Genomic DNA, 26,070 nt, shown 5'->3' with positions numbered 1-26,070 from the left:
TGCCCTGCCACTTAGTTTTTATTGGTGTTTTTTAACTTTAATTGAAATTAAAGTGGAGAGTTTTAAATTTACATTTTCTTATGTTTTTATTTTCTGGTAATTTCTTTCTTTTGCTTCCTTTTATGTTCCAAATTCTAAATATTAAATTATTCATTCAATTGTGAGCTAAAATGTTATGCTATTTAAAAATAATGTCTTAGTGAATTCAATTTTAATATTTTAAATTTACCTATTTGTTCAAAAACTGGACTGCCTGTTTTTTTTTTATATTTTCACTTTTCTGTTTTAAATTCTATACTTTTATTATTCATTCATTAATTTATTTCAATTCTATAAAAATCGAGTTTGCTTTAAGAAACACAAAGTTATATATAAAAGCTAAAATTACATAGATATGAAATATGTAAATTTTGATATTCTTGTTTCCATAAACTGTTTAAAAGTCGTTGAAAAGTTGTTTTTATTCACAATCATACATTATTAGGCAACTGTTTTTATTTGCCTGATTTTGCTCAGTTCTCTCGTAGAAATTCAGTTAAAATTTGCATTTATCACATAGGGTATAAACATTTTCATTCAGCCAGCTCGTAATTTGTTTTCCCTTTGTTCTTCTGCCCAGTGGCTCTACATTTTTTATTTGTCTAGCTGGTCAGCAGCGCATACAAATAGTTGGTAAATAATTAATGCAAATGAATTTCAAATCACTTTTCAAGGTTGCTGCACAACCCCTGAGTTTGGGTTTGGGCATGGATTGGGTTTAGTGGGTAGTAAAAATCCCTTAAAACTGGGCAAAACTCAATCCGGGAAACTTTGGCGACATTCCCGCCGTAATTAAGACAAATGTTTGTAGGAAATTATAGCGAACGGAAAAAAGGAAATGCATTTCCATTTCCACTTCCGTTGAAGTATTACTTTTCCTGTTCGTTTTCCTGTTACTTTTCCTGTTTTTATTCACCTGTAATCCTGGCCAGAAGCAGACTGACATCAATAAACATGTCTGAGAACTGTCAGTAATAACCATTTAATGTCTGCCCATGTTCCCATTCAATTTTTAACTCAAAGCTCATAAAAGATTCAAGAGGACGCTGGCAAACTCCGAGACGCCTGCCAAATACTCCGAATTATTCGTTATTAATGCATTCAGGCAGGAAAAACACGGCTTTCCCGAGCTTTTCACATCGCCCAACTGGGTTGGATGTCGGGTGCTCTTCATTCAGCCCCGGAATGCGATGGAAAGTATGAATGGGGACCATATTTGCGGGTCACAGGAACAGGTTGCGATGCGTTGCCAACTTTCCTTTTTGCCATTGTGATTAGCTTGGTCTTAATGAGCAGGAAACGTTGAGTGTTTAAATGTCTTGTGGCATATGAAAGCGAGTACCAGTGATTTAAAAGTTTATTTTATCTAGTAAACAATAAATAAAGGGAGTACTAATAGAACTATGATAGTATGTTGAGAAAATGTGAAGATTGTTTTGTCAGAATTGTCTTAAAAAAGTCGGAATTAAAAAAAAAGTGATGTGTTAAATATTGCCTTGGTTTTGTGTTTAAGGTGTTTTTAAATCTCTATACAGATTTTGTTTATCAAAGATATTATATGGGGAAATATACAATATGAGCACTTTAGGTTCAAGAGAATATTATTTATAATTTTCCCTTTAGTTGATTTATATAAACCATGAGAAAGTCGTTATAGTTCATTGACGTAAGCGTGACTTGCATTTTTGCGGTGCCGGAAAGTGTTCAGGTGCCATCGCACAATTAATTTATTTTCCAATGACTCAGGAAAAAACGAGTGAAAACGTTCTGCGAATGTATTTCGGGTAATATGACATTAAATTTTCATTCAGCCAAATTCACCATAAGTATTTTTTAGTCCACAATAATTGGGCGTTTGAAGATTGAAAGATTGAAGAAGGCACATCCTTTTTAAATTTTTTTTTCCCAAAATTAAAACTGTGGTAAAATTGTGAAGCATTGGTAATTTCAATAGATTATTTACAGATGATACTTGTTAATAAATACCACAGTTTTACTTGCATATCATTCTATTAAAAATCAAGTTTTTCGTTCACTAAGCCTTATAGAAATCCTTAAACTTGATTGAGATGAGGACGTATGATTATGTAAGGACAACATGTACAAGGATAGGATTTTTAATCCAATATGGTTGGAATCTTCAGTTTCGGATATGTTACTGATAATATTATGAAAAGTGTAATCACAAAAGGGAGTATTATAGGAATGCTGATCCTGGAAGTTAACAAATAAAAGGACTAAGGATTGGGCTTGATGCTTTTGTTATTCGAATATTTCTTTAGTTTCTGAGTTCCCAATGTTATTGTTTATTAACTATTATATCTAATATAAATCCTTCTTCTTGGTTAAGATGAAATCGTTTGATTTTCTAAGGAGAACTTCTACGAGGAAGGATTAAAACACAGAAAGGAGTTTCCTGCGGTCTAGGAACCATCTTTAATCCCAATTTTTCGTAGAACCTCTTCAGTTTTGGAGTGGTCCCTTTGGGGGACGACGGTGGATGGACGATGGTGGGTGCGACGATACTCACCGACGGATTTGGCATGCAGCGGCGCATCTGCTCCGAACTTCGGTAGGAGGGACTGTAGCGTCCTGGAAAACAACTGGGCGCTGACATTTTCATTTTATCCGTCGTCGAGTACATCGACATTGTCATGCAGCCGCCGACGAAATCCTCCTCCAGCTTGAACGCCCTGGAGGCGTCGAATGTGGTTGGCGAGTAAATTTTGAAGCACTTACTGGGACAGCTTTAGCGCGTGTCCTGCATGCAGGACATCAACAAATATCAAATGCACTCGGGCCGACTTAAAAGCGCCCTATTTTTCTTATTCTTAATCTTCTTCCTCGATTCGCTTTCAATTCACTTCACTTTCTTATTTTACTTCTTTTCGCTTCGCCGGTTTTGTTTTTATTTCTTTCTTTTTTTTTCTATTTGCTATTTAATTGATTTTAGCGCGTTTGCGGAGAAACTGAGAAAAAAAAGACGCACAGATAAAAAAATGTTGCTGGTTAAGGAAAAAAAGAGGCGTTGATTTGCCGCCGTCGGTAAATTATATTTTTGTTTTGGGTACTTTTAATTGGATTACGCGCACTCGAAAAAATGGTAAAAACGGTTTGGCGTCGGCGTTCAAACTGTTTACCGTTTTGCGTGGCGATTTCCGTTTCCTGTTGTTCACTTCTTCTTCTGTGTGCGTGTGTGTGTGTGTGTGGGTGTAGGTGTAGTTGTAGTTGTACTTGTAGTTGTAGTTGTTGTTGTTGTTGTGTTGCTGTGTGTATATTTCTGCTGACCGTACCGCTTTGCTTTTGGTTGAACCGCGTGTACCGCGTTGGCTTGAGCGTACCGCTTACCGCCTACCGCTTACCGCTTACCGCTTACCGCTGACCGCTACCGCCGTCCCGCTAAAATTTCCGAGAGGCCTGCAACCAAAAATTTTTTGTCACGGCCGAGAGCAAAACGGAAAAACGCCAGCGCACAGGACACTGATTTCACAACTAGACAAGCGCGCGTGGTGTTGTGATAAAGAATTCTATGATGAGTTTCGCTAACTTCAGAGTTTATTTTCAATGGGGCGGACGACATGTTTTCATTATTTATCAGCGTGGGCGTGGCCGGCGCTTGGCGCTATCCTCAAAATGGCAGCCGCACTCCTTATATAACACACCATCGACGCATTTCATTGGCCAGCGATACGAAGCGGGCAGCGCTGCCGGCGCCTTCGTTCAGCTGGAATTGGACAGTCGGCGGTGTGGCAGCTAAGCGGCGTATCCTTCCAAACTTGACGAAGCCAATGCCGTCAGTGCGTCAGTGGTTCGGCGGCTGCGCAGTGGTTTCCATTTGGGGTAGCGACGAACCACCCACCCGAAAGCCACCCAACCACCCACTCATCGCAAGTCTGTTTCCCCCTTCTTTCCCCTCTTTCCCTCCTTCTTTCCTTTCCTCTCCATTCCTCTCCATTCCTCTCCTCTTCTCTCATTTCCTCTCCTTTGTCCCCTTGGAAAGAACGAGCATCGCAATGCCCCGCAAATGTCCAGCATATGGCACAATTTTTTTCTCCGCATTTTGCCTGCTTTTGCCTGCTTTTTTTCTTTATTTTTATTTTGGGGCTAGGGGGTTGTAGGGGCCGCAACAAAAGACACAAAACGCCAACGCGGGGCAACAATGCCAAAACAAAAATGGGCGTTCATGTTGCAGGAGCTGAGGGGGGAATTAGGGGCGGACTGATGGGGGAGAGTGGGAGGGGCTGCGATGGGTCAGGGATAGCCGGCAGGTGGGTCAGTTCGAAGGGGAAAGGAAAAGGGGAAGGAGAATGGGAGGAGAAGAGGGAGGAAGAGTGGGGAAACAGGGAGGCAGGCCTAGTTGTTGCAGTGCAACTGTTAAAAGCATGCAGCATGGCAAATCACCTACAGGGTGTCCCGATTTTAGTGCTCCTTCAGCACCACAACAGGGTGCCTTTTGCCAAGCAACCCATGATAAAAATTGTATTCTATATCTGCACTATATACTGAAAATTAAATATAGTAAGTTGACCATCCGATACGATTTTGTAATTTGATACATTATTGTTTGTTTCAGTACTTGTTTATTGTTGAAATTAAGCGACTGATTTGTTGAAGATATTTTAAAAAAGGTCATATAATTAATTAAAAAATATTTATTTATTAGCGTATATTTTTCTGAAATTGTAATCAAACGGATTTCAAACAATAAAGGTAAAAAACATTTTTATAGCTAGCCATTTTTTTAAGTTTAAGAGTTCAACTAATTTGTTAAGAAGAGCAAGTGAAGTGAAATGATTGAAGTGATGATTACTTTGTTTGTATACCCCTTTATTATATCCAATTTTTGTAGGGATATTTTTTTAAGATTAAAAAATTAATTTTTTTAATATTTGATTAGCACTCTTGGCGTCATCTATGTATGAGACTAGTTTGGAAAAATGAAGGACTTTTATAGAAAGCGTTTTATCTACATCCTTAAAGCTTCTAAAAGTTAAAAAACGAATAAAAGCATTTGAAGCTTTAGTAAAGTTATTGGGTTAAGGAAAAGCTGAGATATGCTTAAAGCTCAGAAAATCAATTTTGCAAGGACCTGAAATCGTATCGCATTTACCCTTATATTTTTGCTTAAAGCTTTTAAGCTCCCAGGACTTTTCAAAAGCCCAATCCCAAAACCAACCCAGAAATAAACACAGTTTTCGTTTTTAAATTCTCTTCATTGTTTCTCATTCGATTTCTCGGTTTTCGTTTTTTGTACAATTATCTAATACGTTCCATCGTTAATATTTCACAAGTTATTGTAGAGTCGTGTATAAAACTTTTTACAAGGATAGTCTAATATGGGACCTCAACGCGATCAAAGGATAAGTTGCGGATGAGTTGAGTTGAGTTTCATTTTGAGTGGGTGAGCGATGAAGCACAACATGGCCTATAATGAATTTCATAAATTCGTTCAGGAATCATAATACCTTGTTGTATAGCCTATACCAAATACTCGTACGTACATGTATCAACCTAAGTGTATGCGTCTATATAAATACCATAAATACCATATCATAACTAGAGTTTGAACTGAATTTGAACTAATGCGCCAAGCGAGCAGCAAACGATTCGGAACGATCTTTTTTTTTTTCTGGAGGGGCAAAAATGGATCTAATAATGGAGGGGCATTACTAACTATTGCTGACTCCCTGTGGATGAGATCTATGGTCCTACGTATCGTGATGAGTCGGGATTTTCGTCGGTTGCAATTCCATTTGCCTTGTGCATCGTTGCAATTGTGACTACTTTCTACTTTCATTCCTCTTTTGTTATTTTTTCATTCTTGTTGTTGGTGGTACGAATTCGATTCCCCTTCTCGTTGCCCAGAGTTCTTAAACAATTAATTGTGAACGTTTGTGTTTCTGTGTTGTGCGTGGGTGTGTGTGGGTATAGATATCCTATGGCTCCTGACGCCCCAGAATTCCGTAGACGATTCGCCGGCGATTCTGGACTTCGGCTCGCATGGCATCCGTGTAAGGATCGAAGGATAACAGTCGCTTCTTCCGCCGGAAGATGCCCTCCTTCCGCATGATGGCGCACCGCATCAGCTGCTCGTTAACCGGAAACTGCAGGAACTCCAGGATGGAGCGCAGCTCCCGCTCCGTGTGGTGCACCAAGTCGTCGTAGAACACCACCTTGATGCCGCCGGTGAAGTTGCGCGCCCAGCTGAGGTTCATCACCTCCCAGCCCTTCAGCTTATTGCTCACGAACTGCTGCCAATCTGCAATGGGAAGCACAGAAAGGCCATTAATTATTTGCAGAGAACACACCCACGTTTAAAGCTTAAATAAAAGTATATTGTCTTGAATAGTGAAAAGAAAAGCTATACACTTTTCAGCAATAACGAAAGTCATCACAAAATAAGCAAACACCTTACTTAATTTACATTATAGCTTTGCATTCTGTTAAAAAAGGTTATTTTATTTTTTGTTTAAGATTTTGTTTACATTATGGATTGATTAAAATCTTCTTTCAACAACTGTTAACCCAAGTAATTTCCATTTATATTATATTATATTTTGGGAACAAAAACTAAAATGTCTTCCTAATTAATATTTGACTTGGAAAGAAATTCATATTTATTTTGCAATTAATATTGTTTGGCTTTTTAAATTGGCAAACCAATCTAGTAAGTTGATATTTGGAAAACTTCCACAATAAAATTTCCATAAGCCATTGAGTACCCTTTTTTCTGTTAGTCTGCCTAATTGAAATAATTGGATTAAATTGGGGTAAACCCCAATGGTGGGTATATATCCCCCCAAAACGTACATTTTCCCTTGGTGCGCTTGTAGCGATCCGGAGATGCGAATCCGATGTGGCCGCCACTCTGGCGATTGAACTCGGCGATGATCGCCTTCTCGGGATCCCGGACGAGGAGAATCGCCTTGGAGAAGGGCGCCCACGCCTTGCTGCCCCACTCGTGGGTCTTCACCAGTAATACTGAGCTGTTGCACACGTTCTCCGCCGGAAAGCCGGTCTTCAGCAGGCCATAGTCCTTGTAAATACTGCCCGTGAGGATTCCCGTCGATTGCTGAAGAAGATATCGCAACCAGGTGTTCCCACTCCCCGGAAAACTCGCCAAGGCGGTCAAAGCTGGCAGGGATTGCAGGGCGGCACTCACATCGCTGGGCAGGGCCGCTACGGGTTAAGCATTCAAAGGGTTAAATATGTGAACGGAATTAGCTGGGTTTATCTAATTTACTCACTGTAGAAGTCGGCTTTGTAGTCGGCGTAGATTGGAAGATCTCGATTTATGTACTTTAGGTCGCGACACCAGCGTATCGTCATCTTTCGGCTGGGCATCGGAAACCGAGGACTATGAAAGCTTGGAAACTGCGAAAAAAATGTGATATATAATATAATACATATATCTAATGTCTCTCATCTTGCTGAATTTTTACCAAAAGTCTTGTAGCTATTACAGGTATTAATAGTCGTCTTATATTTTTAATTTGTATCTACAAACCCAGCTTTCCTTTCTTGTTTAATAATTATTTTCAGATCATTCCCAGCAAAACTCGACAAGCGGAAATTAAAACCCAATAACTTAAAATGACGTATGCCATTCCACATTTGAAAGATTACTTCCTCAGAAATATAAAACAGAGAAGCCCAACATTCCCTTTGATTGAATGCAATTTAATTGTCATTTAACTGATCCCTTAGGTAGCTGGTGAAAATCAATTTGGAAAAGATTAGTTGAAAATTTTCTTAAAAACCACTATATTTTAAGTGGTTTTTCGGTTGTAATAAAGCCAAATAGTGACTAACAGCAAAACTAAACACTGTTTTGAGCACCTTATGACCACAGTTAACGAGCCCAATCGCTTTTTGGACGATTCAAAAAAAAACTGATTTTTGGCCAATTTTTGCAATTTTCATTTTTTGCGAAAAATGGCAAAATTTCAACTCTTTTGGGTGTTTATACCATCGGATTCAGAATTTTATCACAAATTCAACGAAGTATGCCATTCCACATTTGGAAGAATATTTCCGGAGATATTGCTAAAAAACTGGAATTTTTTGAGTCATTTTATGTAGTTTTGGGCAAAAAAAAAACTTTTTCCATTGGTAATTTGTCTGTTATTTGGGCAAGAAACAACTTGCAGCCAAACAAAGTATAGTTCTGGAAACTAGAAAAGCCCAGTAATTCATGCCACCGAATGCAAAATTAATTGTTATAGTTAATTGATCTTTTAATTAGTTCATAAAAACTGATTTGGGAAAGATCAGTTGAAAATTCCGGTAGAAAACACTATATTTTAAGTGGTTTTTCGGTTGTAATAAGGCCAATTAGTGACTTACAGCGGAACTAAACACTGTTTTGAGCACCTTATGACCACAGTTAACGAGCCCAATCACTTTTTGGACGATTAAAAAAAAACTGATTTTTGGCCAATTTTTGCAATTTTCATAAGGGGTAACATCGTCATTTTTTGCGAAAAATGGCAAAATTTCCATTTTTTGGGTGTTTATACCATCGGAATCAGAATTTTATTACGAATTCAACGATGTATGCCATTCCACATTTGGGGGAGTACTTTCTCAGATATTCCAAAAAAACTGGGTTTTTTGAGCCATTTTGTGTACTTAGTTTTTGGCAAAACAAACATTTTTTGAATGGGCGCCTTCTAGTCATTTCTGTTGGTATTTGGTATTTCGTTTTTGGAATTTGCCAATTAGGCTGTCTCTAACGAACTGCATTAGTTTATTTTGTTCGACATATCTGATGACTGCATAAAGTCCTTAAAGGTTTTGCCACTTATTGCAGTTAACTGCCATTTTAATCATTTACTTAAATTGATTTAATCTATTATTATGGGCAATAAAAATGATAAAATTGGCATTTACACAAGCTATACTTTGTAGCAAAATGGCGTTGCTAAAGGAAGAATCTACTGCTGTGCCAGAAAGAAATGTTCCGCACATTATATTATAGATTGGCCGGCTATTTTCGTAGATTTTCCCTTGGAATGCCACATGCCACCTGCCATTTTCAACTTGCCACTTGCCACTTGTCACCTGCCACTCGAGTTTCCTTTCCCTTCGCTGTTGGATTGTAAAGTTCGTGACTCACCTCGGCGAAGCGTTCGATGCGCGGTCTTTTGGGATGCGATCCGGGAATGTTGTTCATGGAGAGGAACAAAACGCCGCCGATGTAGATGATGATGGTTGCCGAGACACCGAAAAAGCGCCAGCCTTGCAGTGCCATATCGCCGTCTTTGCATTACTGAAAAGCCAGATGATTAACCACGATTATTATGAGCTATCTAATATAGTACTATCTAATGTAGTATCTTTCGTTTATGCGGAAATAATTCAAATGAACGGCGGTGGTTCGCATTAATGAAGCCAATTATCTGCTCGCCCGAACGAAAGACAAAAGTGGAATCAATTTGCGTTGTTGTTCCTGCGTTGTTTATTTTGTTATGACAACGAAACAAATGCGCAAGGAGCAATTTACATTTTCATTTCCGCGAACTCTCTCTCTTCCACTCGACCATCATGACTAACTTGGCCAAATGGGAGCCCGGTAACCGCCGACTTGGTAACCCCGAACAACCCGCAAAAACAGCGACACTTCAGTTTGGCTTGCGAATGAAAATTCAGAAAAAAACAGAGCTACAACAACAACTGAGGAGAAGACTGGCTTTTCAGCTGGAGAACACGAAAGGAGGATACTCTTACTTAATATTTAGGGAGCTCAAATGATTGATGATGGCTTGCCATCCATATTTATTGATGGAGGCCTCCGTTGAGTGATTGTCAATAATCGCACAGCCCCAAAATCATTAGAGGTAGAGACTTTATTTTGATGGCGAAGGAGAGCACCAACAAACAAATTGAGGGAAATTATAAAGTGCGGAATGGGAACATGAAAATGTGACATAATTATGCAGAATGCTAAATTTAACTGCGGTTATAACAAAAGCCAAAAAGGTATTCTTTGGTAAACAAAATTATCTTGAGCACCTATTAAATTTAATAGCAGAAGAAGTACTAGTAAAAGTAAGGGAATTGCCATTATGTGTTAATATAATGGTGGGAAATATAATTTAATTTCAGCACCTTGAACAGGAGTAAAAGAATATATGTAGCAGTTATTTATATTTGCTTTTATAAAGTTAATCAAAATAATTTATATGCTGCATTAAAAGCCACTTGAAATAATTAGATAATAATAAGTGGTTACATACGAATAAATATTAAAATGTAATCAATAATTAAGAGAACAAGAAACATATTTAAATAAACGTATTTACAGAAAATCTTAAACAAATAAAATTCTGCAATCATTTCAACTCATTAATCTCAAGCTCTCCAGGATAAGCACAAAATTGCATGCAATAAATACCAGCTAGTTAAGGGAAAAGCTTTCAGGCTGCGATGGGAGATAATCCCGACCTGTTCAGATAAGAAAGGACTTATCCTGGCGAGCACTGCTTCTAAGTAAAGCCCCAAATACCCATCGAAAAAAAGGGCAACGAGAAGGGGGGAAAAGAGAACAAGAGAATAAAAGCCTTGTCATGCCTTCAACGGAATTCCTTGAGCTGCATAAAACGCTCACGAAATCCGCAAAAGGACACCCCATCACACACACTAACGTACACACACACACACACACACACAATACTAGTTACTCATACACACACATATACATCCCATATGAAGACACACATGAGGAAGACAAGCAGGCAAATGCGAAAATTTATGCAACAGCTGGGCAAAAGGCGGCGAGGGGCGGTCGATGGGTCCTCGTCCTTGGCCTGCGCGTATCCTTGAGCCACCGATAAAACTTTCGCCGGTCCCCGAAATAAAGCAAAAACCTCGCAAAGGATGCCGGCGGAAAAGCCGCTGGATGATGATGATATAAGATACGGCACTCCGGAACGGAAGACGGCGGACAACCACCGAACAGCGGCCGGAACTCCTTGAACCACCCACCCACCAACCGCCGCCAGTGGCGGTGGTGGCCCAAAAACTAGTTCAACGCTGAAACAAGACGCAGGCAAAAACAAAAAGCCCAGGGAGAACAAAAGCAAGAGCCGCATAAAAAATAGCCAAGCTGAACGTACACTCGGGGAAACACTAAGTGTCCTTTGGGAAAGGACTTGATTCACTGATTAGATTAACAGATTTTTGATGGCTAACATTTTGTAGATTTGAGAGATAACTGAAATGCAATTCATAGATATTTGTAGCGTTGGAAAACACCCTTAAAATATGCATAAAGATCTATATTTTCTAGGTGATGATTATGTTTAAAAAAATAATAAAATATTTATTTACTCTCTATTTATTTTTGAGGATGAATCATCATACATTTCAAAAATATTCAATAAATAATATTTTGAATGAAAGTAAACCGTTATCGATTTTTAAAATCATTTGTTGTTTAATTAAAAATGAAAAAGTAGCAAAAAGAATTTTAATAAATACTCAATAATTAAAATCACTTAATCCTATCAAAATCATTTTTATGTCTGCATTCTTGTACCAAAATTAACTAGTACTATTGAAATTAAGCTGCAAGTCTATGCCTGATATAACTATATATATTGTACAATACTTTTACTTCCTTTTTCGTTGCTTTTTCGCTCAGTGCATGCAAGCGGCTATATAATGAAATGGCTCGGCTGCCGCAAAGGGAAATAGAGAAATATCATAAAAAATGAGGGGGGCTACAGCCAGCAGCAGCAGTGGTGGTGGTCAGAAGGGGTTGCCTCATGGCTGATGCCTGTTTGCTGGCTATAATTTGATTGTTTTGCGGCATAAATCAGACAAAAGCCACGCGCATTAGCGCAGCGAGCAGAAGCGCATAATCAAAGGCAAAAGGTGAACCAGAACCAAAACTCAAACTAGAACCATAAACTCAAACCAAAACCAAAGCCAAAAACCGAAACTGAAACCGATGGCACCGCAGGTGGAACGACCCAGCCCACCGGTTTACATAATGCTCGCAATTGGTTCCCATGCCCCACAAAAAAAAAAGAAACCAAAAATAAAAAAAAAAAAAGGGGAGTCCCCATTTTCCCCCGATGAATCGACGACCCCATAAATATGCATTTTGATTGCGAAGAGCCAAAGCCAAACAAATGTGCAGAATAATCAAAAACAAAAATAAGCACAGCAAGGGGCGAATGTGCCACGAAACAATGCATGAGATCAAATAAACAATAGTTCTGCGAACGAATTCCTGATGGTACAAATAACCCCATACCATACCACACCATTCCCCTTTTCCACTTTTCCTCCACTTTTCCCCACTTTTCCTCCCTTTTTTCATAACCCCCTTGCCTCACCAATTTGTATTTATTTCGCACTTTTCGGTGCCTGTCGGTGAGATGTAAACAAATAATTTCGTGCGTTTTTGCTGTTGTGAATGTTTGTTTGACTTACCGATACCGATTCCGGATCCTTGCCCCTTTTTCCTTTCTGCCACCACCGCCAACAACAACACACCCGCACAGTGCCACAGTGCCACACGCCCAGAATCCCAGCTACATGTCAACCGAAAAATCGCAATCTATGAGTTGCTGATAAATTGCGGGTATGGGGGATGAAACGGGGGGAATTCCGCGGGTGGAATCACAAAACTCCCATTCGCGATACGCTTTTCAAATATAACCGAAAAACGGACACACACAACGAGGCACAAAACACCGCAGAATATTTATCAAAAAACAGGAAAAAAAAAAGAAATCACAGAAAAAACAAATAGAAATCCGGCAGCAGCAACAACAATTGGGCAAACAGGGCCAAACAAACAAACGGCAGCAGCAGCAGCCAAGCAAATGTGAACTATTTATTTGTGCCACTCGGCGTCGGTCCACACGTCGTATGCGCAATGTTTTGGGGCGCAGTCGTTGCCGCTCGCCGCTCGCTGATTCCGAAGCGTTCTGCGTGCTACGTGCTACGTGCTCCGTGTCCGAGAATTTCTGCCCTCGCAGCGGCACAAGAATCGCAATCGGAATCGGAATCCAAAGAGGCAGCAGCAGAAGAAGCAGAAAAATAGCAGCAGCATCGCCACTTTGGGGGATGAAATACGAAAGCTTTTTCGTTGGCGTTGCCACCCGGAGTGGAAAGCTCCTTTAACCACCCCTTTTTCCATCAGATTTGTATTATTGTTTATGGGGAATGAATGCGCAGGTCTTGATTTATCTGGAGTTTCTTCAATTCGTCCATAGGTGGAGCAGCACCATCATATAGATATGAAAATATTCAAATCAACCGAAAGGGGTTCGAAATTGTACTTGAAAAGCTTGGGCGGTGGCAGGGTTAAAAAAATACTAAAGCTGAGGGAGTCAATTATTGGTTTTAAATAGTTTCCTAAACGAATCGAAACGTAGGTTTCTGGTAAATCATGGTTTAAAGATAAGGCTAACTTCACTTTGCTTTCGATTCAATATAAATTGATTTATTCAAATGCTCATTATCTAAGAATTATATAACGAGTATAATGAGGAATGATTAACCAATTTCATATTATTTTATAATAACTTTATGAATCACCTCTTGAATATTTGGTTAAATAGCTTGCATTTCCCATTTATTTTAAAATGTTTACCAAATAAAAATACTTTTTAAGTAATGTTTTTTTCTCTTTTATTCAAATAAGTTCTTGTTTGTTTGCTTTGTTTGTTTTTTCTTTCATATTTCACCTTGGTTGCACGGGTCTTTGCTTCACTTGCATCGGTTTTTGGTTTTGGTTTTGGTTTTCATTTAGTGTTCGAATCTAGGTTCGTATTATTTTGCAGCAACATCATACCTTGTGGTGAGTAAAAGTTGATATGATGTGGATTTGGCACACTACAAAGTAACTCGCAACCGAAGGCAAGTTTTTGCTCTCATTTTAAGTTCTTATTTCACTTTTATTTGCGCTTCTTTAACATGTGCTAATTTCTTTGTTTTGGTTTTGCATTTGCTTGCTTTGGGGTTTAGTTTCCATTTAGTTTAGTTTAAATTATCTTTGCGTATAATTTTACTATAAGTACATTCTGTTTAGTATTCGGTCAACATCATTGCGAAATTAGCAATTAGGAGGAAAAAAAATATATATATGTATTTATACATTTATATAGGAATTTACTCTAGACTCGTGGGACTCATTATGCGCTACCTTAAACTAATGTACAAAAATATCGGTAACTTAAGGACGAGCAATTTAAAATTTAAAATCAACAACGACAACAATCCGCGGTATTCAATGCAATATATATAGTACAATACAAATAGGTCATAATCGGTCATGGCGTCTCCTTTAAAAACAATTCTTTTTTTAAAATGATCCATATACATAATTGACTCACAGAGCTTTTCGTTGGCTGACAACAATTGAACCAAGAGTGAGTGGTACGTACGAAATCAGTTAGACATATACACATATATATGCTTTTTGGGATCGGGAATCGGGGGTCTATATAATACGGGTGCTAAGGGTTTATCGATGATTATATGACGGCTACCTCCTGGTCAATAACACTTTGCTTGTTATGGCATTATTATCATTTAATTTGCTAGGTTTTCCATTTTGTGTCTACACGTTTTTATAAAAAAGAGACAAAAAAACATTTTGTGGTCCCTGGCGTATGTAATTCAATTTAAATGTTTTTCTCCTTGGCATTCAAACTTGGCCTTCAACAAAGGAACCCAATAAACGAGTAAATCAAATTCTTATAGAGTTACTTCTGCCCGATCCTCTGGTTGTTTTTGTTTTTTGTTTTGCTTTTCTTTTTTTTTTTTTTTTGAATTACATAAGTGTTGTGCTTGTCGTTTGTCTTATTACATTTAGTTGGACTGCTTAGCTGGCTGTGACCCATTTAAGTTGTTGCATTTTTGTTTGTTTCGTTTTTTTTTTTTTTTTGGTTTGTAGATTACGTTTTTTGTGGTTTGAACCCATTTGAGAATTTGTTCCTTGAATTTCAGGTTTTGTTTCTTTCTGTACGTGGACTTTTAATAGATAAATCAACACTTTTCAAGGGAAAACAATGAACCTTCATGGACTAACAATTATTTAAAAAATTAAATGCATAATAGTAATCCATAATACAATTAATAATAGTTGGACATAAATGAATAATAAAGTAAATGTAAAGGTTTTCTTGCAAATAAAAATTTAGGAAAAATAAACCCATTAAAATATAATTTTTCCCTTGAAACAGTAATCATTTTAAATAGAAATCGGTACTTATCGATGTTTTTCAGTAAAAGTATCGATCAAGATTGATAACTACCTTACGTTTCCCAACCTGTAAAATAGCTATAGTGGAATAAGGTATCTGTGATTATCATCAACATCCTTCAATTTGTATACATGTGTAGGTGTGTGTATGTGTTTGTAGCTGTGTGTTGGCTTAGTGCGCTAAGTACAGTACGATAGTTATCGATAGCCAAGATAGCCAGTGCGATAGTAAGTAGCTTGAGTACAGCTTATCATCCTTTTTAGCGGCTAGTTGAAACTACGAAACTCTAGAGTTGGGTGTCTAACTTTTCTCTACGGAATCTATCGGCTGATTAGTGAGTGCGTCTAGGGCCTGGCTAGTAACTGTCTTTAGTTAAGCAATAAGTTCAGAGAGCAACGACAAAATCAAAACCAAAATCAAGAATCAATCAACAATCGTGTTCTTTTCCTAGTTTTCAGATAATATTTTGCTTTTTCTTGGGAGGAGCGGTGCGATTCGGTTTCGTAATGGATCCTTGAACGGCATTAAACTACTTAAGTGCTAGAGTTGCCATTCATTTGGCGAGATAATGTCTCTAGTTCAGAGGTCAAAGGGTCAGGGGTCAGGGGTCAGGGGCAAGGGTCAGAAGGGCAAGCGAAACCGAACGGATGCAGGGGCGTCGGGGAAAAGGGGACAGGAGGCTAGTCTAAGTTCTTTTCGATAGGTTCGACTAACGCTTAGATAGGCTTAACAGCTCGAAACGAGAGTGTTTTTAACAAGTAAATCGCTAATCTATGCATATTATAGGCTCTATATTTAGATATTCGTATGCAGGGTTTTGCTTTTTTGTTTTGTGTGTGTGTGTGTGTGTGTATTTTTTCATGTGTGTGTGGGTGTTTGTGTTCATCTTTTCGGAAATGGGTGTTGTTGGCCTGTTCTATTTGAAAACATTCATCCGAATCGGTTAGTATTTAAAACGTTTCTTAAATAGTTCTCTATATAAGTTATTAAAGCTTTCGGTTTTCATTACTCTAGTTCATATATAGATATATAACTATGTATATTTCTGTGTATATATGTACGTACTTAAAATATATATGTATATATATGTTCCATAGTCTCTAACAATAAGAGGTATATACATCTGTAGAGAGACCCACGCCCCCGCCGTTCACGAAACTAAACGAGAAACTGATCAATACGCCTAACTATTACGATTTGGGTTCGGAACGAGATCGTTTTCGAAATCGAGTTGATTGGGATGCAGATACAAATGCAGATTTCGTTACAGATAAAGATACGTACAAAATGAATAAGCATGCACATCGTGGCATGGACGTTTTTTAGGACGGTTTAATGTGGGAATTTTCTTCTCTCGTGCTATCTCGCTCGCACACATACACACTCTCACAGGGCCACACACACACACACACAACAATGCGAATTTAAACGAATTTCGAACGGAAGCGAGCAGGAAACTTTGGAATCGAGTGACCGATTTCTTGGGTGTGCTTGCAAACCATATACCTAGTAACCCGATCTTAAAGATTTTTACAAATAAAATAAAAATTTTCAATTGAAAACATAATAAACTCTATATAACGGACAACTAACGGACAAGTGAAATATTAAGGAATAAATTTAAGGTTATGGTGCACATATGATCCGAATTGAAAATTTCTATTAGTCTGTTTCCTATTTTTTATGTTTTATATGTTAATACTTCTATTTGCAAGGACATTTAAAAGAAACAACGGTACGGACAAGGACGCTATGTAAGAAAGCGAAATGAATTGGAACAAAATTGGAACAGGGGTGGGAAAACTCTCTGGCTATTTGTGTGTTGTTTTTCGGTTTTTAGTAGTAGTTGGTTGTTTCCGTTAAATCTACATTTGTTTTATATATATATATATATATATGTATATATATATCTCATTCGGGTTTTACATTATATATGTATATCTGTATATATATATAGAGTTTGGTTTTTGCTTTGGGGGATTCGTTAGGGCTAAACATATATAGAATATAGATCTATATGTCCTCACATCTCCGTAGTTTTTGTATATCATATACATATATACCTAGTTCTTGTACCATGGTAATACTGTCCGAATTCCATTGCTTATTGGTTGTCCGCTTCTGGTTGGGATTCGAATGGGAATTATGATGGGGATAAGGATCGGGATCGGGATCGGGATCGGGATAGAGATCGAGATCGGAATTGAGATCGGAATCGGGTTAGTTTTGGTCGTGATTATAGTTCTCAAAGCTTGTCTTTATCACGGTCGATGCTCATTGCTTTAAATATTCCTCGTCCGATTCCATAGCGCAGATTGAATTGATCCAAGCTGGAGGCCCTCGGTCGCTGGCTTCCACTTTGGTGGCCAGCGGAGGTGGACCCGCCTCCTCCACCAGTGGAACTAGAAGCGCCTGTGGATCCCTGGGGATCCATTGAACCACTCGCCGATCTGGCCAGCTGCTCCTCCATGTCCGTTTCACTGAACTCCGTTTCCGTGTCACTGAACTTTCGGCGTCTTCGCAGAAAAGTGCTGCAGTGCTTCAGCTCGCCGAGATTATCGGATAAGGAGTGACCACGTTTCCGCTCCTGCCTTTCCATTTCAGCAGCCAACATTTGGACTTCCCAGTCGTTGTGGCTCGTCCTTCCACCGCCGCCTCCATCATCATCCTCATCCTCATCCTGCCTGCGATTTCTGCGTGCCAGCATATCCGGATCCGGATCCTCATCCTCCTCCTCATCGTCGTCGTCCTCCACTTCGGCCATGTTGATCTTACTGGACGAGGAACTCGAACTGGAACTCTCGCCAATGTCGAGGATCACGCTGTCCGATAACCTCGCCAGATTTCCAGTAACATCCGACACCATGACGCCACTACTAGATCCACTTCCCAGGTTGTCCACTCCGCCACTCCATTCCCGGTAGCCACTGCTGCTGCTCCGACCACTGCGTCCGTTTCCCTGGCCGGAGTAGAAACTCGGGTGGCTCTGGGCGTGCCGGGAACTCAGGGATCCTGGTCCTCCGTAGTAACTACTTGGACAATTCAGCGCATTCGCCGATGCCGCATGGTGGCGACTCGGACCCGGTGATATACTCCTTCTGCCTCCCTGGATCGGCGGCGAGGAGGTGAACACCGTGTCCAGGGAATCACCGCGCTGCAATACGGGAAGGAATAGTTTTAGTAAAGTGTTTAATCTAAAAATAATATAATAGCAAGGGAAGGAACAGCTTTAGCAAAATATTTACTTCTCAACTATATTTCTTCTATACTTATTTCTTAATTAAACCCACCATGAACAGGAGCTCTGCGGAGGATCCAGAACTGCTGTTGTCCTCCTCCTCGGGCGGCTCGTCGTCGTCGACGGACAACTGGGACATCTTCTCGCGCTTCTGCCGCCGACTGAGTGGCAACACCAAGGCGGATGAGGAGGTGGACGCCACCGGGGCCACCGAGGATCTGCCCTCGATGGAGCGCAACTTGAGCTGCAGCTGGGCGATGATGGCATCCCTTCGTCGAACTTCGCCGGCCATGCTGGAGAATTGCGTCTCGAACTTCGAGTGCATTTCGTTCATGTGCGTCTTGATCACGTGATTGATGCCGTTGAGGATCTGATTGAAGTAATCCTGTGCCTCCGGAAAGCCTTTAAGTGCAAAACATACATCATTGTGAGTACGGGGAACGGTTAAGATGGAACAATAAAGGGGGGTACAGTTGTGTCTGGCGAAAAGTGGTTCTCTTGCGTTTCGGGTGAGAGGACATTCAATAGTATTTTCCAGAGTTTAACTACATCAAATTAGGCTGTGGGTGTTAAAGCGTTTTTAGCACTAAATACTTGGGTTATCGTACTCTGAATCAGTTACGTGTCAGCTTTAACTAAGAAGTACAGTTGACTCCGAGGAACGAAGCTCAGAATACCAATGCAGATGTTTAGTTGAGAGGGTAAGATGAAGTTTTTTTTTACAGAATCAGACAGAGATCAGAAGTGTATAAGGCAACATTTGCATTGGCATTGATACATACGTACATCGTCGACAATTATTTACATACGCCACGCACATTCTCATTCCCATTACCATACAAGTGTTGCACCGGCTCCTCGAAAAGCTCAGCTCAGATCTCTATATAGTTTAATATATATACAGGATCGTGTTCTTGGTGGGTTTTTTTTTGTGTAAGTATGTACAAAAGCATTGGCAAAGTGTGAGTGTGGGTTCTGTGCTGGTATTAGTTACATGCTCTCAAGGACTTAAGCATCCATCATGGCGGCTGTTTCATTCCATTTCGTTCCAAATGCGTGCGTGACTGTACTTCCGCACACCAGCTGAAAACCTTTTACGATCTAAGCATATAACCATATGACTACCATAATTTACTTATTTTGACTTGAGCATTTCTTTTATTTTTGGGTAAAACCTTGAGGAGGTGTGGGTAAACTCAATAATCAGAGGACTTTAAGGAATACATTTTACAATTACTTTCACAGAATGATAAATGTTTATTAAAAAATGTTTTTAAAGTTAGTTAAGTAAATGGACGTAAGGAAAAAGTTTTAAAAATATCTAATGGACATTTTTAAGCAGTTATATATTTAAAAAGCGGAATACAAGATTATAACTTTATAGAAGAAATATATACATTGAAAAACTTTATAATAAAGTAGTAGTTTATCAACGAATACAAGGGATAATTTTACTTGCTGACACAAACAATGGAAAGAGTTTTTAAAATTTGTAGTAAATTATTTGTAGTTATATATTTTAAGTGGGACTTTTTATATTTTAAAAATATTTCGTTGTTTTCTGGATTGTTTACAGTTTGTTTTTGTTAAGCGTTTCTATCATGCAAAGAGTTTTATTAAGTTTTAGATCAAGGCGAAGGAGGAAAGTTTCCAATCGAAAAGGAGTTAGAAAAAGCAAGGAGAAAGCGAGAGAAAGTTTGTATTGTGACTGGCACACATGCACAGATTTTTGTTTGAAGTGTATTTTAGAAAGATGCTCAAATAGAGAGAGATAGATAGAGTTACAAAGCGTGTTTTTTTATACTTTGTCATAAAGTTGATTTATGGAAAGTGACAAGCGTTGCATTGCTCGTGTTCTTGTTCTGGTTATAGTGACTATGTGTGAATATATATTCTCGATCTGAAGCAGATATATTTACCTTCGAGGCGTGGCCCTTGACCCGATCCACCCAAAGTACTGCTCGTGTTTTGTCTGAGCTGCAAATTCAAATTCAAATCAGTGGTGGATTGCGCATGTAGAATTTGATTCGACGACGCGGATTTGCACTCAACGACATACGATGCGGATGCGGATGCGGATGCCGATGCTGATGCGGATGCGGATGTTGCAGCTGTTGTGGCAAGAGCAGCAGCTGATGATGAAGTTGCAGCTAACGGTGACGACAACGCTGATGCGCTGCCAACGCTCAATTCGCCGGCAAATGGAACGTAGCTCTCTTGCGGCGAATTCGTGGGCGTTACCAACGTCAACGTCGGCGAAACCGAAACCGGAAACGGAAATTGCCCAACCGATGGACACGTATACGCCCCGTTGCCATTGTTCTTGTTATTATTATTATTATTATTACTATTATTATTGTTATTATTATTATTACTGTTATTATTGTTTGAACGCGAATTAACGGAAGCACTACCGGTGATATTTATTGTACCGCTCGTACCGCTTGTACCGCTCGCCGCGTTTGCGATTGGGCAACCGTTATTGAATGAACCGTTACTCGCCGCTGCCGCACCACCGCCGTAGGAGGGCGACTCCTCAGCGGCAGTGGAACAAGTGGCGGGCGGGCTGGAAAGAGTGGAATGGAAGGTTACACTCTTCAAGAGCTTACTGTGCCTAGCCACGTACCCTTCCACGGTGGGCTCCGCCGGCAGGCCCTGCCCGCCGCCTCTGACCTTTGACCCCATATCCTTATCCTTATCCTTATCCTTATCCTCCTCCGACTTCTGTGACTGCCCGCCCATTTGTAGCTTTTTTAGTATGCTCTTCAGCTTGCGACGCTCCATGGTTTCATTGGATTCGGGACTTGGTGGCAGGGGAACATATTGCATTTGCCGCGAATTGCTATCCGATGCCGATGCGGATGCGGATGCGGATGCTGAAGCGGATGCAGATGCCGAGGCGGATGCGGATGCAGAAGTATTCGTAGATATCGATGCGGAACTGGTGGTCGATTCGTACGTGCTGAGGAACTGCGAGTAGATGCCGGAGGTATCACTGTAGCAGCGGTACAGTGACTCCGTAATGGGCACCTTGCTATCCGTTCCGGATTTCGAGCAATCCAAGCTGAAGCTCCGCGTTTGGAGAGCTCTCTCCAGTTCGGCGAGCTTCTGTCGCTCGTTCAGGATCTTCAGACGCTTCACGAAGGGCAGGCCGCAATATTCCGGCGAGAGATCAAAGACACTCTGGTAGAGCTTCCGCCTTCCATTTCCCCCGAGTTCAGTGAGTTCTCCATCTGGCAAATGCTGCTCGGGTTTCTGGAGTCTCAAGCAATCCCGCTTAGCACTGGCCAACTGATTCACTTGGCTTCCAGTGGCACTCAATAGAGATTGCTGTCCTCGATGTCCTGGCTGCACAATTCCCAGCTGCTGTTGCTGCTGTAGATTTTGTTGCGTGTGATGATGGTGGTGGTGGTGGTGATGATGTCGCGGGGATCGGGAACTGCTCCTCGCACTGTGATGTCTCGGTCGCGGATGCGTCTCCATCTGCTGGGGAATATTGCTCAGCGAGTAGTTCTTCAGCGGCGAGGAGGTCAACTCATCGGGAGAACAATTGGTGAGACTCGTGTAACTGGAGGACATCAGTGTGGCCAACTTGAGCTTGGACCAGGGTTTGATGGGCGTTCCATCGGTATCCGTATCGGATTGGAGTGGCGTTGCCAACCGGTGAGCACCACTTGGCTTGATCACCCGCTTCGATATGGTGGCTATTCCAGCGGTGGCACTTGCCGCCCCACCACCCAAACTACCCACCGAACTCAATCCCAATCCAAGGGCAGTGGAGCTCACTGGATCCTCGGTTGGCACTCCGTGCTTGGCCACCAAAGGCAGCGATTTCGGTGGCTCCTTCTTGGCAATGGCTCCTGTACTTGCGGCTGGCGAACCACCACCACCACCCACTCCCTGGAGCTGTTGGATCTTCTGCTTGAAGGACACCTTCATGATGGGCTTGATCTGGGCCACCGTCAGGGATTGTCCTCCAGGAGCCGCAAGTCCTCCGCCATTCGAGCCGGGAATCATTGATTGGCTGGCTGCGAAATGCGAATCGATCTTGCTGCTGATGTTCGGCGGCGTGTTGACCTGGTTGGCGATTTCAGCGGATTAGGTTCGGGTTTTCGGGAAAAGAGAGATGGTTTTGGGCGGATTAATAGAGCATCAAGGAGCAATGAATGATCAGTCTTCTTCTCACACTCCTGCTTTCATATTTCAATGGTTACAATCATAAAAATGTCTGTGTAAACTTTGGTAAAACCTTTTTGTTGTGAAATTGAATAGTGATAAATTTGTCTTGAAGCTATTCTTGCAAATTGGGAAGATGTTTAATTTTGTTAACTAATGCCCGAGTTAAATTTACTTATTGACTCATTTCTAAGTTCAACGAGAGTTAATAGCATAACTGTCATTAAAAAAATTAAATAAGAATATTACGAAATAAGGTTCCCTCTAATCTAGGCGATTTATTTAATTATTAATTAATTAGCGGAGAAAAAGGAGTTCTAAAATAATATCGCTTAGGTGCAAAAACGGGAGCCTCACATTTTATAAAGTAAAACCAAGCTTTTCAAAAAGTAAATATCGATGAACTTGTTTTTACTTTACTTATTTATATTTTTAAAAATATAATAAAAGTATATAAGCGTTATACTTATATGAATATATATACTCTATATGGCCATTTTGTTTTTGCACCTAGGATTTATTTTTCTGAATTATGAAATCAGTAATAAAAGGCTAAAGTAAGCTAACTACCATTTTTTAAAATGGGTATGTGTCTATGCAAGTTTTTTCCCTCAAATGTGAAACCCTTGAAACAAAGATCATAAGAATCAACCTAGAATGGGGAGTTTCTCAATCTGGTTTCTATATCTGGTTGTAATCGATTTCAGTGTGTGGTTTTCAAGTAGCTTTACCATGACGAGGCCGGGTTGATCGGCGGCAATCGCCTGCTGCGGCTCGTTCTTTATTTTCAACTGCTGCAATCGCTGGATCAGGGAAAGCCTTCGCTGAACTCGCGTTCGGGCTCCTCCTGGATCGATTCCTGCGGCGATAACGTACACGTTACATGTGAGTGAGGTGGAGATTTCTGTGGTGGTGTGGACTTAACAGCTCGCTCTTCGCGATCCTAGTGCAAGACACATAAAGACACATACAAAACTACTGTTTAGGAGCTGGGGATAATTACATACAACACGAATATCTGCAACTTTCGGGCGGTTTTTAATCATTTCGAAAGCTAAACCAAAATCAAAAAACGATAAATGCAGAACAAATCATGATTCAAGTGGGCAATGTCAGCGATTGTGTCGTTTGTTTTCTTCTGTATTTTTTTTTATTGGGGTTTATCTGTTTCTCTTATTAAATTTGTAAACCAGAGAATCCAGTATCCTTTGGTAAATTAAGAGGGAAGAATGTGTCCTTGTTTACTAAGCGGTAGCAGGGAACTATTAAAAGCAGCTAGTTAAGTTTAACATCGGTTACAAAATATCACAGAGAACGGGCAAACATTAAGCCATTTTCATTTCTATGGTATGGATTTTCCTAAAAAAATATTTAAGATTAACTAGGGTTCCTTTCTATAATATTGAAAATTTCTATGGCAAATTTATTTCTAGAATTATTTTAGATAAGTAAGGGGTAAGGGGTTTCCCCTTAGTTGGTTTGTTAAATTTCAAAATATTATCTTTGGAATTTGTACAAAATTTGTTAAAAGCAAAACATTTTGTTTTTAGTTAAATATGGATACACTTTCTTCATCGAATATTTTGGCTATGCCAATCCTTTCTATCTATAAACAAGATTATATTTTCCATGAATAATATACAGTGGATAATCACTATAATTTGTTAAACTGATTTTCCTGCTTTGTTTATTTTTTACAACTTCATTTTTCAACTGGCAGTTGGATTGAATGAATAATTAAATTACGTGCTCGATTGCCATGACAAAGATCGTTGAAACTAGCACATATATTATATTATATTATATATCTTGGGTGGATCTGGAGGTGCACTAATAACTTGTACAAACTGCATTACAATGGAGTCGAAACAATGTACACAAATGCAAGTGTGTGTACGTGAGTGTGTGTGATTTAGTGGTCGTCTGTATGAGTGTGTATGTATGTGTGTGTGTCTATAAGTAATCAGTTTCTCAGATAAAACAGGCTTCAATCTGTTTTTCCATTAGGCTGTTTGTATTTCTGTGGGTTTCGTGTGGGTTTATGGGTTTGTTTTTTCTTTCTGTGTGTTTTTTTTTTGTGTTTTTCCATTTGTCAAGCTTTGCATTCAATGCTCTGTTTGTCTGCTTGTGGCGAAAAACCATTTAAAGCCTTGTGGGTGAATTGTGGGTGTGATTTTGGTGTGTGGTTGTGAGTGTGTGTGGTTGTGAGTGTGTGGAAACCAAAGTCGAGCAAAGGTGAGAGTGGTTTCGATAAGGAAAATAAAGAGAAACCAAGGTAGCTGTGTGGTTTCTGCTGGGTGACTCTTGCTGGTGACACATCCTGTGGCTTCTGCCGCAGTTCGTTCTTTTTTTTCTGAGTGGGTTAACTCACCTGTTTCTCCTTGAGGAGCCGCAGGCGCTGCAGCAGCGGCAGTCCCGCTCCAATCGGACTGGGCGTCTTGTCGTGCAGCTCGTCCTTCGCCTCCGCGCTCTCCGCATCCTTTTCGTCCGATCGCACGCGGGACATCCGCTTCAGCAGGATCTTGCTGCCGCGCGGCGAGGTGTTGTGCAGCGGCTGCATCTCCAGCGACTCGTCGCTCTTACGCGACGTCCTGAAGGGAAAATGAATCAAATTAATTCATGAAATACAACTCTTGAGAAACTTAAATGTGCGAAAAGTACATCCCAATATCTGTACTAGTAAAAACAATAAAAATCTTCGTTTTTTAATTAAAACATTATACTAATCTAATCGATGAAGTAGCTTGAACTGTTCACGGAAAAAGAACTTTAAATTTGTAAATAAGAAATTAATTCAATTCCAAAAATTTTAGAACTTTTTCTTTCGTTTATATTTAAGATAAAACCGCACCTGGACTTTTTGAGCACATTCCGAAATCCCTTGACGTCGTGCTTCAGCTTGTCCACGATCTTCTTGGAGGCACTGTTCTCGCTGCTGTCGCTCTGGTGCACCTGACCTTGGTGGTGACCTTGGTGGTGGTGTGGGTGGGCCGCCGCATAGGCCGCCGCCTCCTTGTCGCTCTGCGCCTTCGCGTACTTCTTGTTCACGCAGCGCACCTCCATCAGCCGCTTCCTGCCGAGCGTCTGCAGGATCTCCTGGGCGTCCGGATAGTCCTTCATGGCGGCCAGGACATCCTCGCGGGACAGGGAGAACAGCTCCGAGTAGCCCACGGATCGCACGTCCGCCGTGCGTCTGTTTGAAGGAAATAGAAAAATTATTATCAGTAAATAATATTAAAAGGGATAAATAAATGGAGAACAACACTATTCTTCAGTTAGCAAAAGAAAAAATGTAAATCAAAATAATATATTAATTAAAATGTATTAAAATATTTCATGACCCTAAAATAAAAAAAAAGAATTTAGACAAAGCGTTTAATCTAAAACTAATTT

At 40.1% G+C, this 26,070-nt stretch overlaps 3 protein-coding genes across 6 annotated transcripts in view; all 3 read right to left on the bottom strand.

Annotated features, from left to right (window-relative positions):
* Positions 1-2,935, bottom strand: part of LOC108094692 (inhibitory POU protein) — a 31,659-nt gene extending 28,724 nt beyond the window's left edge. For all 4 annotated transcript variants that reach the window (XM_017195418.2, XM_017195419.2, XM_017195420.2 and 1 more), the window contains exon 1: positions 2,570-2,935. In XM_017195418.2, coding sequence (XP_017050907.1) covers positions 2,570-2,695 — 126 coding nt within the window. In that variant the 5' untranslated portion in view covers positions 2,696-2,935. The remainder of the gene's footprint in view (positions 1-2,569) is intronic.
* Positions 2,936-5,239: 2,304 nt separating this feature from the next.
* Positions 5,240-13,044, bottom strand: LOC108094723 (WSCD family member CG9164). Its single transcript, XM_017195465.2, has 5 exons — positions 12,481-13,044; positions 9,158-9,310; positions 7,287-7,413; positions 6,850-7,218; positions 5,240-6,298 (listed from the first exon to the last, which is right to left on the bottom strand). Exons 2-5 carry the CDS (start codon positions 9,290-9,292, stop codon positions 5,976-5,978), a joined length of 954 nt encoding a protein of 317 aa, XP_017050954.1. The 5' UTR covers positions 9,293-9,310; positions 12,481-13,044; the 3' UTR covers positions 5,240-5,975.
* Positions 13,045-13,679: 635 nt separating this feature from the next.
* Positions 13,680-26,070, bottom strand: part of LOC108094640 — a 54,624-nt gene continuing 42,233 nt past the window's right edge. The window contains 7 exon segments of the mRNA XM_043207346.1: positions 13,680-18,417; positions 18,554-18,903; positions 20,421-22,578; positions 23,409-23,488; positions 23,491-23,536; positions 25,049-25,268; positions 25,529-25,870. Coding sequence (XP_043063281.1) covers positions 17,509-18,417; positions 18,554-18,903; positions 20,421-22,578; positions 23,409-23,488; positions 23,491-23,536; positions 25,049-25,268; positions 25,529-25,870 — 4,105 coding nt within the window. The 3' untranslated portion in view covers positions 13,680-17,508.

This window comes from Drosophila ficusphila, unplaced genomic scaffold (assembly GCF_018152265.1).
Source record: "Drosophila ficusphila isolate 14025-0441.05 unplaced genomic scaffold, ASM1815226v1 contig_198, whole genome shotgun sequence".
Classification (NCBI taxonomy): domain Eukaryota; kingdom Metazoa; phylum Arthropoda; class Insecta; order Diptera; family Drosophilidae; genus Drosophila; species Drosophila ficusphila.
The sequence above is the reverse complement of the archived record's forward strand: the minus strand, read 5'-3'. Positions and strand labels throughout refer to the sequence as shown.